At 59.5% G+C, this 15,257-nt stretch overlaps 1 protein-coding gene across 1 annotated transcript; it reads left to right on the top strand.

The window, feature by feature from the left end:
- The first annotated feature begins 5,093 nt into the window (after positions 1-5,093).
- PTMA (prothymosin alpha) lies at positions 5,094-15,252 on the top strand. Its single transcript, XM_064516743.1, has 5 exons — positions 5,094-5,250; positions 9,734-9,805; positions 10,524-10,617; positions 13,516-13,589; positions 14,358-15,252. Exons 1-5 carry the CDS (start codon positions 5,206-5,208, stop codon positions 14,403-14,405), a joined length of 333 nt encoding a protein of 110 aa, XP_064372813.1. The 5' UTR covers positions 5,094-5,205; the 3' UTR covers positions 14,406-15,252.
- The last annotated feature ends 5 nt before the right edge of the window (positions 15,253-15,257 follow it).

The raw sequence follows: 15,257 nt of genomic DNA, 5'->3' as shown, positions 1-15,257 counted from the left end.
CGTGTCTGTCTGCTCCCAGGTGTGCAGATGTGGCAAGGAGGGACGGGACGAATGAGTTGCGACTCTCCACGTGGCTGTGTCCGAGGAGGACGACGGCCCATGGCACCCCGTGGCCAACGGCTGGTTGGGGAGTGCTGGGTGGCCCCTGGGGGCACCCTGCAACAGTGGGGGGATGGGCTGGGGGCAAGGTGTGTCGGGGGTCGTGTGGCTGGAGCTGGCCATGCCATGCAGCAGTCCCTGCTCCACTGCACATCCAACTCCGGGCAAACACAGGGGGGATGTTTTCCCTCCTCCCAAAGTCATTGCTAAGACCTCATGTTTGCGAAGCACTGGGTGAGGCAGGGAGGGAAGAAAATCTGGTCTCACTCCCTCCCTTCCACTGTCCTTTCTCTCTCTTCTTCTAAATCTCTTCTGTGCATCACTTTTAGCACCGGGACAAGAGCCCTGAGGAGTGAAACCACATCTCTGGCCCAAGGCCAAGGCCCGAGGGAGGGTGTGGGTACATAATCTCCACGCAATAGGCCCTTGCCCTGCGTCTGATGCACGGAGTTGTTCACTTGGGTTCATAGTCACAACCGATGTTCAAACGGGGGGAAACGGAAAACTGATTAAAAAAGAAAGAGAAACAACTGTTTTCAGGCTTTACCAAGCTCCCACCCAGACGCACACACCTCTTTCGCCTGCCTCTGGGGCGAGGTGCCCAGGCGCCCTACTCGCCCTTCCCTGGGGAGAAAGGCCATGATCAACTTTCCTGCCTTTAAACCCGGCAGCCTGCCCCAGGGCAAGCTGGGGCCATCCTGGGAGGGATGGCCCATGGGGTCATTGCAGGCTGGGGTGAAGGGACCTGGAGAGGTCACACTCCCCGTATTCTGCAGTCACCGGGGATAACCCTCCCTAGAAAGCCAGCCTCACCCCAGAGACCTGAGGGGGGATGTTGGAGGGACGGCGCAGTGGCGGGCAGAGCCACAAAGCTTCCTGGCTGGCTGCGTCCCGCTGAAGGGTTCCTGCAAATTCCTCCCAGCTTGGTTAGCACCGGGCTGGAAAACGTCAGTGAGTCAGAGAGCTGTTTTGTAACGCCGGGGCAGAGCGCGTGTAGGAGCAGGGATGGCCGTGAGCTGAAGTATGGGGCCCGCCTGGGCCTTTTGCAATCCTCTGAGGGAAGGCGAAGTCTATGTCTCCATCCCTTAATTAAACACACCACAGAGACCTGCTGCCTTGTGTTGACATGGTTCGTGGGGATGGACAGAGGAGCAGCTGCCCAGGATGCGGGGAGAAGGCCGGCTCGTCTCCCTGGCGTTGTTGGCCCTTCCTCCCTGAGCTGGGGTGGCTGGTGCTCTCCAAGTGCTGTCTCTGCCTCCTGCAGCAAGGCCTTGGCCCCACGATATCATGCAGCCGCCTTTCGAACCCATGGCACGGCCCCCATGCTCTCAACCACCTTCGCTGCCTCCTTACAACCCTCTCAGCACATGTGAAGCTCGCTGCCACTGCCCTACCGCCACCATCGCCACAGCCCCCACTGGTCCTCCTTCTCCCCCACCGCTCCAGGCCCCGCACTGCTGCCCTCCTGCCAGGGATCTGCCGCGAAGCCACCCCCCGCGTGCACCCTTGCCCATAGGGGAACAGAAGGTGACACAGCCAGGATGTCATCTCCGCTAGCTTCACGTCCCGCATCACCAGCCTGACCTAGAAACACTAACGTGTCTCGTGCGCTGGAGCCCGGGGATGCTGCAGGCTCATCCCTCTGTTTTTTCCAGAGTGCCTGAGTGACAGTCGCCCCTCCCCTGCCTCTCCGAAGAGCGTAATGAGAATTTCCTCCGAGGAGCAGCTTGCTGCGATGAAATAATCGCCCGAGCAGCAGGATCTTCACCGGGGATTAGGGAGACTGCTACTTGCTGAGCTAGGAAAACGGCCGACGAGGACTGAAAACTCCTACCGCCTCCTCCAGCAGCTCGATTGGTTTGCCGAGGCGATCACCTCCCGCAGACGGAGCGGGGCAGGCCAGCCCCAGCCCCAGCCCCAGCCCCGCGATCCCAGGCAGAGCTCCGTCCTGGAAACTTCTTTCTCGATGCTCAGGCACTTTTGCAAACTCCCCTTCCACTCTCCTCCTCCTCGCTGCTCCCTGCGGAGCCTCTCTCCCAGCCCGCGCTGGCGGGAGGGGTGGAGAAGAGGTAAAGTAGCAGCTGCCTTTTACAGGCAACAGTTTTTTTGTTGTTTCTTTTTGGACCGCTGAGGCATAAAATGTCAAGCTCCGTCTGCTTCTCTCTGCCTCGCACGCGCAGGCACACACCAGCCGGGTTATCCCGCTGAATGGAGAGGCTACGGCAAACCAGCTCTGTGTGGATTTCCTACGCCGAGCGGTTTAAGGCAGTTTTGCTTTCACTCCGAGCTCAGCTGTTTTTTTTTCCTCTCTCCCTCTGTCTATTCTGTAGGATCCTGGTGTGAGCGTCCCCAGAGGATTCCCATTTTTCTTCTCCAAATATCCCACATCCCTTTTTCTTTTTTTAAACTCTTTTTCTCTATCCAAGCATTCTTGAAACGTGGGAATCTCAGCCCCTAAAGAACATCACGCGTTCGAGACAACACACATTAAAGCCAAGTTGCAGCCCAAGTGCTTTATTTTAGGGCTGGGTTTGGGGGGGTTTCTTTCCTGTTTCGGATGTGCTCAGAGAATGGCCAACAGCCAGTCCCCAGCACGGCTGTGGCAGAGGGCGCTGCTGCCTCCAGCCCTGCTAGCAACCTGCCCCGAACCCCCCGGCACTTCACTGCTGTCTCGTACCGGGAACAGACAGCAGCTGCCCTTGTCTCCAACAGAAGCAGCGTAGCCAGCGGCTACCAGGAACCCTGCTGCCTGCAGCCCCGTCTTTGCCCTGAGCACGTGGAAAGGGCTCCCGTCGCGTGGCTACGCAGCTCTGCTTTCCACTGCCCCACGGTCAGACCAGCGCAGCACATCAAGCGCGAGAAATGTATTGTCCCCAAAGGCCTTGGCTGATTAAATACGCGCTTGCCACAGGCACCTGAAAGCTGCGAGCAGGGCACCGTTGCGCCGAGCGCGGCTCTGACACATAGCGAGAGTTTCCCGCAGAGTGCTTGCAACCTCAAAACAGGCGAGGCGCCGGGGCCAGGGCAGGATGCCCAACTCAAGGTCACGCGGAGGGTCAGTGGCCAGCGCAAGGTCGCGGGTGCTGCGGTTCCTCCCGCCGAGCCGCGCTGCCCTCCGTGGCCCCCAGGCCTCGGTCACCCCTCACTGCTACCGCAGGCCTGCTCCCAGGAGGGACGGGACGCTGGGGCCGAGGAGGCCAGCCTCCACGGCGGGACCAGGCCCCAGCACTACTGCATGTTAATGCACGTGCGTGGCAGGGAGATGCGTTTTTGTGAAATGGAGGCCTGGCAGCCTTGACACCCAGAGCGTGCCGGCCCCACACCACCTCGCCATGACCCCAACGGGCAGGGGTGGTCACAGCCTCCTGGCAGCTCTCCTTGGAGGGAGGCTGGGGTCCGAGGCCCACGCAGCCCGGCCCGCCGGCGGCCGCAGGAAGCGTGTCCTGCCCGCGACAGCACCCCTAGAGGGTCGCGGCCCTGCAGCGGGCACCGTCCCCGCCACCGGGCGCCACCGGGCGCCACCGGCTCCGCTCCAACGCTTCTCCACCCACCCGCTCCGGGTTTTCAAAACTACTCCATCCCAGACGGACAGGCACCTCAGCCAATAAGAGGCCGCAAAGCGTCAGCACAGTGTTCGCTCAGCCCTGCCGACCAACCCGCATCGCTTGGTCCCTATATCCCGCCCTCCGAGGACAGGCTGCGCCGGCCGCTGCCTCGGCCTGGCGGCCATGTTGAGTGTGGCAGAGGTGCTGCTCTGTCTGGGGGTGCTTTTTATGTCTTTTTTGCCCCTTCCATGGTACAGCTGGCAACGGGAGCCGCTTTCGGGCGGCAGCATTATGCCCGGGGGGCCGGTGCGGGCCGCGGAGCGGCTCCCGGGGGGTGGCGGAGCCGTGCGGTTGCCCCGCCAAGGGCTGCCGGCGCCATCTTGAGCGTGGCAGAACCCCCTCACTCGGAGCGGCGGTGCCCCGTTACCCCGCGGCGGGGGGGCCAGGGCGGCCCCGGTGCCCCGGGACAGGGGGGGCGGGGGGGGGGGGCCGCGGCCCCGAGTAATGGCGGGCTGCGGAGTGGGTGCGCGGGGAAACTCTCCATGCGTGCCAGCCTCGAGTTCGTGAAAGGTGTGTGAGAAAGGGGGCACGGGGGCGGGGGAGCCGAGGCAGTTTGTTTTTTAAATGCAAAATGAGCAAATCCGTGGGGAATCCCGCATTTCTGCGCGGCGGCGACGGTTCGCCGCGGTGGGCTCCGCTCGCCGCCCCTCCCCCATCCCCGCCAGCGGTGGCGGTTGTTGTTGTGGCGAAGTTTGCGCGGCGGCGAAAATAAGGGGCGAGGGGGGGGGGCGTAGGTTGCGCGGGGGGCACTAGCGCGGGGTTACCCCGGCGGGGGGGCTCCCCCGGTACCGTGTGCCGGCATCAATGGCCGCCCTCGGGGCCCGGGGTCGCGGCGGGAGGGAGCAGTCCCCCGCGGGGGGCGAAGCCGGTTCTCCCGCATTAGCTCTTTTTGTTTTGCTTTTTAAAATTATTACTATTATTACTCCGCGCTTCCGCGGGCGGGCGCGCACGCCTCCCCTCCGTAAGCATACGGGCTGGCGCTGTGCTGGCAGCCGCGCCGAGGGCTGCGCGGTGGGGGGGGCACTGCGCCGAGCGCCGCCTGCCCCCTCCCGTCGCCTCACAATGCATGGCGGGCCTCTGCGTTTGGCCCGGGGCGTGCGGGGCGGAGAGGAGGAGGAGGAGGAGGAGGAAAGGGCGAGGGAGGGGAAAAAGGGGAGGAGAGCGCCCGCAGCCGCGCCGCGCCTCGCCGCGCACCCCTCCTCGCCGGCGCGCGGCCACGCTGAGGCCGGGCGCGAACTCATCGCCGCAGTGGCGGCGGCGGCGCCTGCCGCTTTAAGCGGCCGTGCCCATTGTTTGCGCCGCGGCCAATGGGCGCGCGCGGCCGCGGCGCGCGCGGCCAATGGGCGCGGCGCGGGGCAGCGCGCGCGCCGCCCCCGGCTCTATAAGAGGGGCCGTGGCGCCGCGTGAGTCCCCACTGGCTCGCGCAAAGCCATCTTGGCATTGTTCTGCCCGCGCCGCCGCCCCGCGCCGCCACAGCCCCGCCGCCCTGCACGCCCCCGCCATGTCCGACACGGCCGTGGACACCAGCTCCGAGATCTCCACCAAGGTGAGCCGCGGCGGGCGCCGGGGCCGGCTGCCCCCGGCCGACCCCGCGCCTTTTTTTTTTCCTGCGTTTTGGAGAAATTTGCGTTTCCTTTTTTTTTTTTTTTTTTCTGCGCACCCCCCCCCCTTTGAAGTTTGCAAGCCCCCGTGGGGGGGCGGTGCGGGGCCGCCGCTTCGCTCCCCGCGCGGAGCCTCCCCGCGCCGTTTCTTTGTCTACAACGTGCGGGAAACGTGCTCGCCGCCTGCGAGCCCGCTGCGCCGGCCGCCGCGGCCCTCTCCCCCCGGCTTTCCGCGGGAGGTGGCGGCTCCGGGGCCGTCCCGCCGCTCGGGGGGCACGGCTGCCCCGTACCGGCGCCCGATACCGTCACGGGGATGGCGGCGACCCGAGCAGCGCTCGCTCATTCAATGCGTTCCGGGAGCTTGACAGCCCCATCAAACTTGGGTTCCGCTCGGCGGCGTCCTGCCGGGGTGGGGAGGGGGGGAGCTGTCCCGGGCATGCAGAGGGGCCCGGTTGCTGTGGCGGAGTTGCGCCCTGGAGCAGGGGGGAGCGCCCGGTTGCTGTGGCGGAGTTGCCCCTGAAGCGGGGGGGGGGGGCGGTTGCTGTGGCGGAGTTGCCCCCCGGAGGAGGAGGGAGGCTACTCCCGGTCGCAGTGGCGGAGTTGCCCCCTGAAGCAAGGGGGGTCGTGGCGGAGTTGCCCCCCGAAGGAGGGGGGGGCGCCCGGTTGCTGTGGCGGAGTTGCCCCCCGAAAGAGGGGGGGGCGGTTGCTGTTGTGGAGATGCCCCCGAAGGGGGTGGGGGGCGGTTGCTGTTGTGGAGATGCCCCCAAAGGGGGGGGGGGCTGTTGCTATTTCGGAGAAGCCCCCGAAAGACCGGCGGGGGGCAGTTGTTGTGGGGCTGCCCCGGAGGGGGCAGTTGCGGCTGCGGGCGCGGCGGGGCCGGGGCTCCGCTCCCGGGCTCAGCTCATCGCAGCGAAATAACTTGGCGAGTCGGTGCCGGGCAGCGGCTGACGGGCGGGCGGCCGGGGGAGGGAGGGCTCTCCCGGGAGCCCTGGTGTCGGTCCCGGCGCCCGCCTTTGTCTGCGAGCCGCGGCGGAGCGCGGACGGCCGCGTGTCCCCGGGGGAGCCGCTGCCCTGGGGCCGGACCGCGCTGCGGTGCCCGCGGGGCCGCGGCGACTGGCGGGGCAGCGGCGCCGGGGCCTCCCGCCGCTGCCGGGAAAGTTGCGGGAGGAGCCGGGCGGCTGCGTGGGAAGCGAGGGGACGGGGTGGCCGTGCCCGGGGGCCTTCCCACCCCGTGCCGCCTGCCCCGGCCGCCGCCGGGCACCGGGTCATGTCCGCTCCGGCGGGGGAGGGGGCAGGAAAAATGTCGGGGGGAGGGTTAAAAAAAAAAAAAAAAAGCCGTTTCTAGGTGATTTCGATTTCACTTCTGTTTCCCGCTCCCGGAGCGCGCCCCCCCCCCCCCCTTTCCTCCGGTGCCTCCGCTCCGGGGCCAGCGGGGCCGCGGCTCGGCTCCCCGGTGCCTCCCGCTCTGGTGGAGCGGGGAAGCGGCGGAGTGGGTCGATCGCCGCTTCGCCCGGAGGGACCGGGGCCAAGTTTGCCGTTAACCTTCCGCTGCCCTTTACAGCGCGTGTGCGCGGGGAGAGGGTGCTCTTCCCCGGTTTGCTCCCCCGCGGGGGTCCCGTGCTCCGGGGCGGGCGGAGCTGTGCCCGCAGCAAGGTGACCCCCCCCCCCCCTCCCGGTCTCCCGCGGAGAGAGCGATCGCACCGGGCCGTTCCCACTCGCCCTGCCCTGCCCCGGCGCCTCGACACCGGCGGGATGGAGGCTCACCGCCGTCCGTCCCGGGAGGCGGGCAGCGCGGTCCCGCCCTGCCCTGCCCGGGCGGCGGTTCGGCGCTGAGCGCCGCCCCCGGCCGCCGCCGCTGTGCCGCGGGGCGCCCACCACGTGCGGCCCTGCCCGCGCCGCCCCCTGGGAGCCGTAGTCCGCCCGAGGCCGCCGCGGGACTACGCTTCCCGGCAGCCCGCGGGGCGCCGGGCCGGCGCGCTGGCGGGCGGCCAATGAGAGGGCGCGGAGAGTGGCGCGCGGTTTGAAACGCGGCCGGGCGCGTGGCGGCGCGGGCGCGGGGGCCCCCTGCCGGCGGGAGGCGCGCTGCGCGGCGGGCGCCGGGGCCCCGGCCCGGGTGGCGGAGCAGCCGGTGCCGGGAGCCCTTCGCCCTCTGCAGCGCTCCCGTCGGCGCCGGGCGGCAGGGCGGATCCGACGAGGCTCGGCCTGAGCCGTGCCGCTGGGATCCTGCCCTCTGTCGCGGCTCACCTCCGCCAAGGGCCCAGGAGCACCGGGGATGTGGGAGCTGCGGTTGCACGGGCTGCAGTGTTGGCACCGGCTCCTTGCGAGCAGAATGGGACCGAAGGTAGAGCTTCCCGGGCAGTTGGTGTATGACTAAACACCATTGCTATTTTATGGACAAACAGCCTTGCCACACCTATAATTAGAGGCTCTGTCAAAGCACTAGAGCTAAAGCAGTCCTGCTACATGGATTCTTCGTTTGGAGGCTGCTGTATGCGTTTGTCTGTTTGTATTGGACTGGTCCTGGGGAAAAGGAGAAGTTGTGGTCCTTTTTTGCAGCACAGCTGCTAGCACAGACTTCATGACCTGGCATTTTGATCATAATTAAACTGAGTGTCTTCAGTGGGGCAGGAAAGGTCAGGACTGGAGACTTATCCAGCTGAAATACCCAGGAATGAATTGTTTCTTGACCAGGATAATTGGTCATGTTTTGTGCATGGCTCTTTCAGAAAAGAACTGTGGGGCACAGTGAGATGTGGAAGCTCTGACTGCCTGGTTTGGTCTGTGTTTAACTTGGGAAATGCTCTGTTGCCCTTGCGTTGGACTGCCTAATGTGAGGCACCGGTGGCAGAGTGCAACTGTGCAGTGGTGCGCAAGAGGTTAAATGCTCATGATCAGCCTCTGGGGGGCTAAGAAGCAGGAGTCAGTGACAGCATAAAACTGATGGAATTGAGTAGCATGGGGGAGACGGCTTGGGATTCGTATGTGAGCAGTGGAAGCCGGGGAGCTTGTGTTTTTGTGTTAGCCCAGGCTCATGGGATGCTGATTTGGTTAGATGAGGTCTGATCAACAGGTGTAATAACCCAAAAGCTTGCTTTAGAGATGGCCTCCTGGCATGGATGCCTCAAGTAATGGTGTCTGTGTGTGTGTGCATGTGCCTGTCTTGTTTTTTCCCCGATGCCTGTGTAACCGAGAGGTTTAAAAAACCTAGTGGTCTAAAATGCCTGTACTGTTAGTCTCAGTGGTCTGCAGGGTATTTGAATCTCTACCCCAAAATGGAGAGTGGCTGTATTAATGGGGCCAGGACCATGCCTTTACCCAGTGGTGCTCACTCAAGGAAATGACACCGGCTCAATTAGAGCGAAAGTGCCCACTCGCTGTGGGGGCTGTTGCAGCCACATAGTGCAGGAGGGAGGGGGTGAAGCAAAGTAGGGAGGTGCCAGCAACTTTTAAACACCTTGTGGTCGCTGTTGAAGCCGGCTGTGTGACTGTTCCTGCTGGCCCTGGGGAAGGGCCTCTTTGCTTTCCTTGGCTGGGGTAATACTTCTTGTGCTGAAGGAACTTGCTCCAGCTGATGGAGGAACAGAAGGGGAGGAGGATGCAAGCAGAGATGCCAGTGTTAAATCCAAGTGTTCTTTATGCGGGAACATAAAGTTGGATCCTCTCAGCCTGTTTGCCGAGCGACTTGGCATGACATTTTGACAGTGATCAATAGCAAAAATACATAAGCTCCTGCTCTCGTCTTGCTCTGCTCACGATGGAGATTTGAACCAAACTAGCCTGCACAGCTTTTGGAGCAGTGTAAAAATAGACTTCTTCCCCCACCCCATCCTGTTACACTTATAGCTGTGAGATGGATCCTGGAGTCTCATCTCTGCTGCTACAAGAAAGACCCGGCGTGTAATATTTGCCATATGATTTTCCCTGGGCAGGGCAGAGACTGCAGTCTCTGCTAATGATTTCCTGGGATTTGTTCCTGCTGCGAAGGCACTGAGCAGCCGTGGATGTCCGCAGCCCTTGGGCAGTGGAGCCCATACGTTGGCCTGGGCTGATGGCTCTCTGTGGCACTGCAGGAGCTTGCATGGACTGTGCTCAATGGGAAATCAGCCAGCTTCGCTGCTGTTGAGCATATGCAGGGAGCCAGCTCTGTAGTTTGGGAGTTTGGAGGTGAAACGGAGCAGTCTCTTTTTAGATAGCTGCTCTCTGGCGAAGCTAACTTGGACTGAAATTCGCCCCCGCGTGCTTGCATTCCCAAGGAGGAGCCAGACTGGGGTGACCAAATCACAGAGCAAATAGGTGTGAAGAGAAATGAGCTCCCGGTCTCCTTTGGACTGTATTTTACACCTGATCTGCAGCTTCCGTAACTCGGGGGCGTGAACGGATCCAAACATCTGAAATTCCAGTGACTCTCTGCTTTTCTGCTCCTTCCAGGATCTAAAAGAGAAGAAGGAAGTTGTTGAAGAGACAGAAAATGGCAGAGATGCACCGGCCAACGGCAATGCTGTGAGTATTGCTTGATCTGCACAGAGAGACAGCCCTTACTCCAACACTTTTTTATTCCTCCCCCTTCTTATTGCTCTTCCTGTGAGCTTGTTTCCTGGCCCTGCCTGCGAGAGGACCCTTGCGAATGGCACTGCCGCAGCATGCAGAGCCATCGAGCTTTTGGCGTTTCAGATTCAACAGAAGCTACCAAGCCTGCAGGCGACTTCCATGTGTGCAGAAAGGCAGGGCTGGGCTTGGCTCTCTTGATCCCTTCCCCAGAAGCCATGTGAGATTGTGTCTAGTGCTACCTCTTTTCTAGGCACTGGGATTGAAGAAGGGGAAGGAGGAAGGGGGAAAAACCCCACCCAGCCTAGATAGACAATGTTACAATCAGTTGAGCAGGGAAATACATTGTATACAAGTAACTGTTGGTTTCCTATTTTTAACGTGGCAGGGGAAATGCATTCTACTGCAATTTAATGTGTCACAAGAGTCTTTGCAGTCTTTGTCTTGGCCTCAAAGCTGTAGCCCCCAAATTGCTATAGACTTGAGATCTTTCATTCCTGGACTGTCTGTAGCGCGGAGGCAGAAGGGAATTGAGATGCACGCCTGGGGCTCCAGTGGTCTGGTACTTTGCTTTAGGAAGGAAATATGGGGACATGCCCTTCTGCTGAACATCTCTCCCCCCTTTTCCCTTCCCCAGTGCATTTTTTAAGTGATGTTTTGTCTTGCCAAGGAGAACGAGGAAAATGGAGAGCAGGAGGCTGACAATGAAGTAGACGAAGAGGAAGAAGAAGGTGGTGAGGAAGAGGACGAGGAGGAAGAGGGTGATGGTAACTTTCCTTGTTCCCCCCTGTCCCCGTCCCGTAGCTGCAGAGCAGCGTCCTGTGCAGCAGTGTCCTATGCTGGACAATAGTCCTCCGGCAGGACTCCAGGAAGCAGAGGAGAGCTGAGAGCAGCATCTCCCCCTCGCGGCCGCTCAGGGGCGGCTCTTACCAGCCTTGGACGGTCCTTTCTCACCCGCCGAGGCTGCCAGCGCTCTGGAGTGAAGTCAGCCCTTGACTCTGTTCCAGCAGGTGAAGGGCAGGTTCCTTCCTCCCTCCTCTGGCCAGACGGCACTGCACCGCGGCACTGAATAAGCGCATTAGTTTTTCCGTGCGAGTAGTAAAAACCTGCCCTTGACTCTTGTGATCACAACGGCTGCTGTGAACGTGAGCCCTGGCTGGTGGGCCAAGGTGGCCTGGGACAGCTGTGCCCTACCAGGGGCAAGGAGGACAGGTCATGGCCCTTGCTCATTCAGCTGGTGAGGAGCAGTCTGTGGAGGGGCTGATCTGGTCCCCCCGCCCGCTCACCTCGCCCTTCTGCTTTCTCCGGCTGGATGCTGTGTGGAAGCAGGCAGAGGAACCTGTAGCTTTTCCCTGCCCGTTAAACAGCGTCAAACAGGCTTGTTTTGAACCTTCCTTGTCCAGTGTCTCAGGTCTCCCCTTCCTCCCCCACTTCCTGATCTAACCCAGCCTGGAAGTGGATTTTGGCAGCAGTGACTAGAAATCCAGCAGTGACTTTCCAAATTGCTTCTCTTCTTACCCTCCCCACTATTATTTTTCTTCCCAAGATCTGCTTGGATGAGTAACATTGTTTATTTTTATCACCCATTAAGGCTGGGAGAAAACCATCCTTGTTAGGCTTGAATGAACTTGGGGTCCTTGATTAGCTGTTACTGGGTTAATCCCTTGTGAATTTTGGGTTAAGTGCTGACCTGCTAACCTGCTGAGTAGTTTTGGGAGACAGGGGCAGGGCATACAGGGATGGAAACTTAATGAGCTTTAGAGCAGCACCTATTCCAACAGAGAAAGAAAGGAGTGTAAGCAGGGAAGCCCGTCTCCTTCGCAGTAGCACTCTTTTCTTAGCAGCCAGCTGTCCTCGGTGCCCTTCGGATAGGAACTGGTTCACTAGAAAGGCTGGGAATCATGGCCCCGTTTGTACTCTGGATTTTAATCCCTGGGGACAGAGAGCACTGCTGCCATGTGCTGTGCTGAACCCACCTACCTTCAACCCTCGTTTCAGGGTGAAAGGAGGAGGAAGTATTTGCCTCTCCGTTTCCCTTGGAGGGGGAGGGGGGGCAGCATGTGTGCTGCACGCGCATGTGTGTGGGGGGAAGCGTTGCTTGGATACTGCTGTGACAAGCTCGGGGAGCTATCGTCCCACAGTGCCAAGCCTGCTGTCGCCAGCTCGCAAAGCGCAGGCATGGTTTGGCATGCTGTTTGTGGTGCTTGGAGGCCTAATGCCTCGCCGTCCCGGGATCCTGCATGGGCTCCTGTCTGTCCATACTGGCTGACTCCAGGTGATCTGTGCCTGAAAACTGCACCTGAAAAGCTGAACCCTGCAAGAGAGTTTTAAAGACAGCGAGTGCAGCTTGCATCAGCTGTCCCCAACACTTGCAGCAAACTCCTGCCCTGAGTTTGACAGCACAGGGGAGCTGAGGGTATATTTTTCTCACCCTTCTCCCCATCCCATCTCATTATTTGCTTTGCTTAAAGCAGCTCAAAGAACTAAAAATGCTCCCAATCAGCTTGTTTTGTCACCTGACCCACTGGCCAGCCCCACACATGTGATGGCTGGCAAGGTGTTGATCCATCGCTGGGAGCTAATCCTGCCGTTCCCAAGGCACGGGCCACATTGTGGCCAAGTATATGCTAGGGAGAGGAGAAGGGAAGGGAGGATGGGCTGACCTTAATCCCCCCGGCTGTCTATGCGTGTAGCTCGTGGTGGTTTAAAACCAGCTTACTGGCCTTAACGCTATAAGTTTTAGCAGAGTCTCCTGTTACGCAAGGGACTTCTTCGCAGCTGAGTGGTTGTTCCTCCGGGGCCTCCGATCTTCCCCCCTGACACCCCCCCCCCCCCCCCAAAAAAAAAACCAAAAAAAAAAAAAACAACTGGTCAAACATGAAATGCTCAGTTGAGTCGTTCTGATCCACTGGCCTATTTGAGCTCAAAGTGGGTCAAAGCCCAGAGCTCTCTGCTCATCCTCCTCTCTCTTGCTGTAAGATAAGTTGGTAGCGTTTGTTTGCTGTTCTGATAATTAGAAAGTGTTCTGACTCAGAACTAATGCATTCTGGCTCTCTTAACTCATTAAAGATGGACTAATAGCTGCGAAGGGAAGCAGAAGTAATCTGGAGATCTGGAGCAGTTAGGCGGAGCAGCCACTAGAAAGAGTTTCTTTTCTTTTTTTTCTTTCTTTTTTTTTTTTTTTGCTTACTTTCTTGTAATGTGATTTCAGCGCTCAGTGAAGGTGTAGGCTTTGCAGTCTGTTGCCTGTTGTACAAATGTGATATGAGCCAGGCTTGATGGAGTTAAATCCTTCCCATGACAAAGGGAAGCCCCCTTGACTGTTCCCCAGTTGACTGGGGATTCGGTCATCTGGGGGATGCCCCGAAAACCTCTTGTTTCTCAGGCACCTGCTGCTGTGATAAGAGACTGTGCTAGCTTTAAAGAAAGGGACCCTGGATGTTGCAGTGTGGGGCTGTAAACCTGAGGAGAGGTACACAGCGCTGAACCCTCCGAGAGCCCAGAGAGAACCTTGGGATCTGCGTTGTGGGTCAAGTTACTGTTAGAGGGGGGCCCTTCTCTGGCTGCTTCGTTTTGCTGCCCTCATCTGCCTTTGTAGCCTCTGCAGTCTTGCATGAGGCTGCCCTAGAGGTTTCATGTTCCTCCCCTTCCCCTGTCCCATGCAGGTGAGGAGGAGGACGGCGATGAAGATGACGAAGCTGAGGGAGCTACAGGCAAACGGGCAGCTGAGGATGATGAGGTAGGCAGGCCTCAGAGCCACCTGTGTCCTGGGAGGGTTTGGGGGGATGCTGGTGGGCTGGAGATGCCAAGCTGGGCTCTGGGACTTGAACGTACTCCCCATGCGCTTCCTGCTCCCTGCACCTCTCTGGGGCCTGGCCCTCGGGGATGCAGCCCAGTTCCATTTATACCCTGTCCTGGTTAGCGGGGTGTCTGCTCTGGGTGTGGGCGAGCCACTGAACCTGGGAGCCTAGGAGCAGGGATCCTTGTGGTGGGCCTGGGCAGGGGTGTTTGGGTCCCCTGAGCTGGATGAGAGGCATTTGCATTGGGGGAGATGTGGTCACCTGTCATCCCTGGGGTGTTGAGGAAGCCCCTGCCTCTCTGCGCACCTTGGTTTTGCCAAGCAGCCCCACGGGCGTCTTGGTGCCTCCCAAGCCAGCTTGTTTGGTGATGGGGAGGAGGAGATGGAGGCATGGCAGGGTTTCTGTCCTGATGTGGCTGTGGGAGCAGGCCCCGGGCAGGGAGAGCCCACCCCACGGCTTGCTTTTGTTTGGGGCCCCACCTGCAGGTGCTGGTGCCTTCCCCTGGAGGCACCACTCCCAGACCCTTGGGGTGAGGGATCCTGTGGTGGAGCCTGAGGTGGTGTCCTCAGCTGGTGCTGTCCACAGCCCCTCGAGCAGGGCTGCGTTGGGACCCCGTCCAGCAGTGTATTGGGTCTCACCAGGACCTTGGGCGGCCCCGCAGCAGCCGTCCCTGGCCCCTCTCCCTAATGGCTTTGCTCTCCCCTTAGGACGACGACGTCGATCCCAAGAAGCAGAAAACCGATGAAGATGACTAGGCAGCAAATTATTATTATTTTTTTTTAAATAAGGAGGAAAACAACAAAAAAGGCCAGCGCATCCTCTTCACCCTTGGGACCCTTCTCCCCCTGCCCGTCTCAACCCTTCCCACCCACCACACACACAAACACACACGCACCCCTTCCTCCACCTTCCGCCGTGGTCATCCTCACCAAGTAGAGTGAACCCCCACCCCTGCCCCCCAGCGCGGCGCTGCCATTTAATGAACATACAAAACGATTCGCCCGTTAGCGGGGAGAGAAACCCCCATTCCCCCACAGACCCCCTCCCCACCCAAGCACCAAAACTTCAAGGCCCTGCTTTCTTTCTTAAAAGTACTTTAAAGGAGAATTTGTTTGTATTTTTTATTTACATTTTATATTTTTGTACATATTGTTAGGAGGTCCGCCATTTTTAAGTGATCTCGGATTGACCAAAAGGGGGGCTTTGAAGTGTATATCTCTCTTGTTACCTATTTCTGACTTTACTTGTGGTGTGACCAGGCCCAAACCATTATCTCAAAGGAGAATAAAACAAAACCTTGTAAAAAAAAAAAAAAAAAAAAAAAGACAAAAATGCAAAAAAAAAAAAATTACAATCTTATTCTGAGCATTCCAGTAACTTTTTTTGTGTATGTACTTTAGCTGTACCATAGATTGTGGTTTGTATGAGGTGGCAAGGCCAAAGATAAAAAGTTTTTTTTTTCTTTTTTCTTTTTTTTTTTCCTGTCTATGAAGTTGCTGTTTATTTTTATTTTTTTCTTTTTTTGGCCTGTTTGATGTATGTGTGAAACAATGTTGTCCAACAATAAACCGGAATTTTATTTTGCTGAGTTGTCCTAACAAAGCTGC

Source organism: Dromaius novaehollandiae, chromosome 9 (assembly GCF_036370855.1).
Source record: "Dromaius novaehollandiae isolate bDroNov1 chromosome 9, bDroNov1.hap1, whole genome shotgun sequence".
In the NCBI taxonomy this organism is placed as follows: domain Eukaryota; kingdom Metazoa; phylum Chordata; class Aves; order Casuariiformes; family Dromaiidae; genus Dromaius; species Dromaius novaehollandiae.
This window is presented reverse-complemented; position numbering and strand designations above follow the sequence as displayed.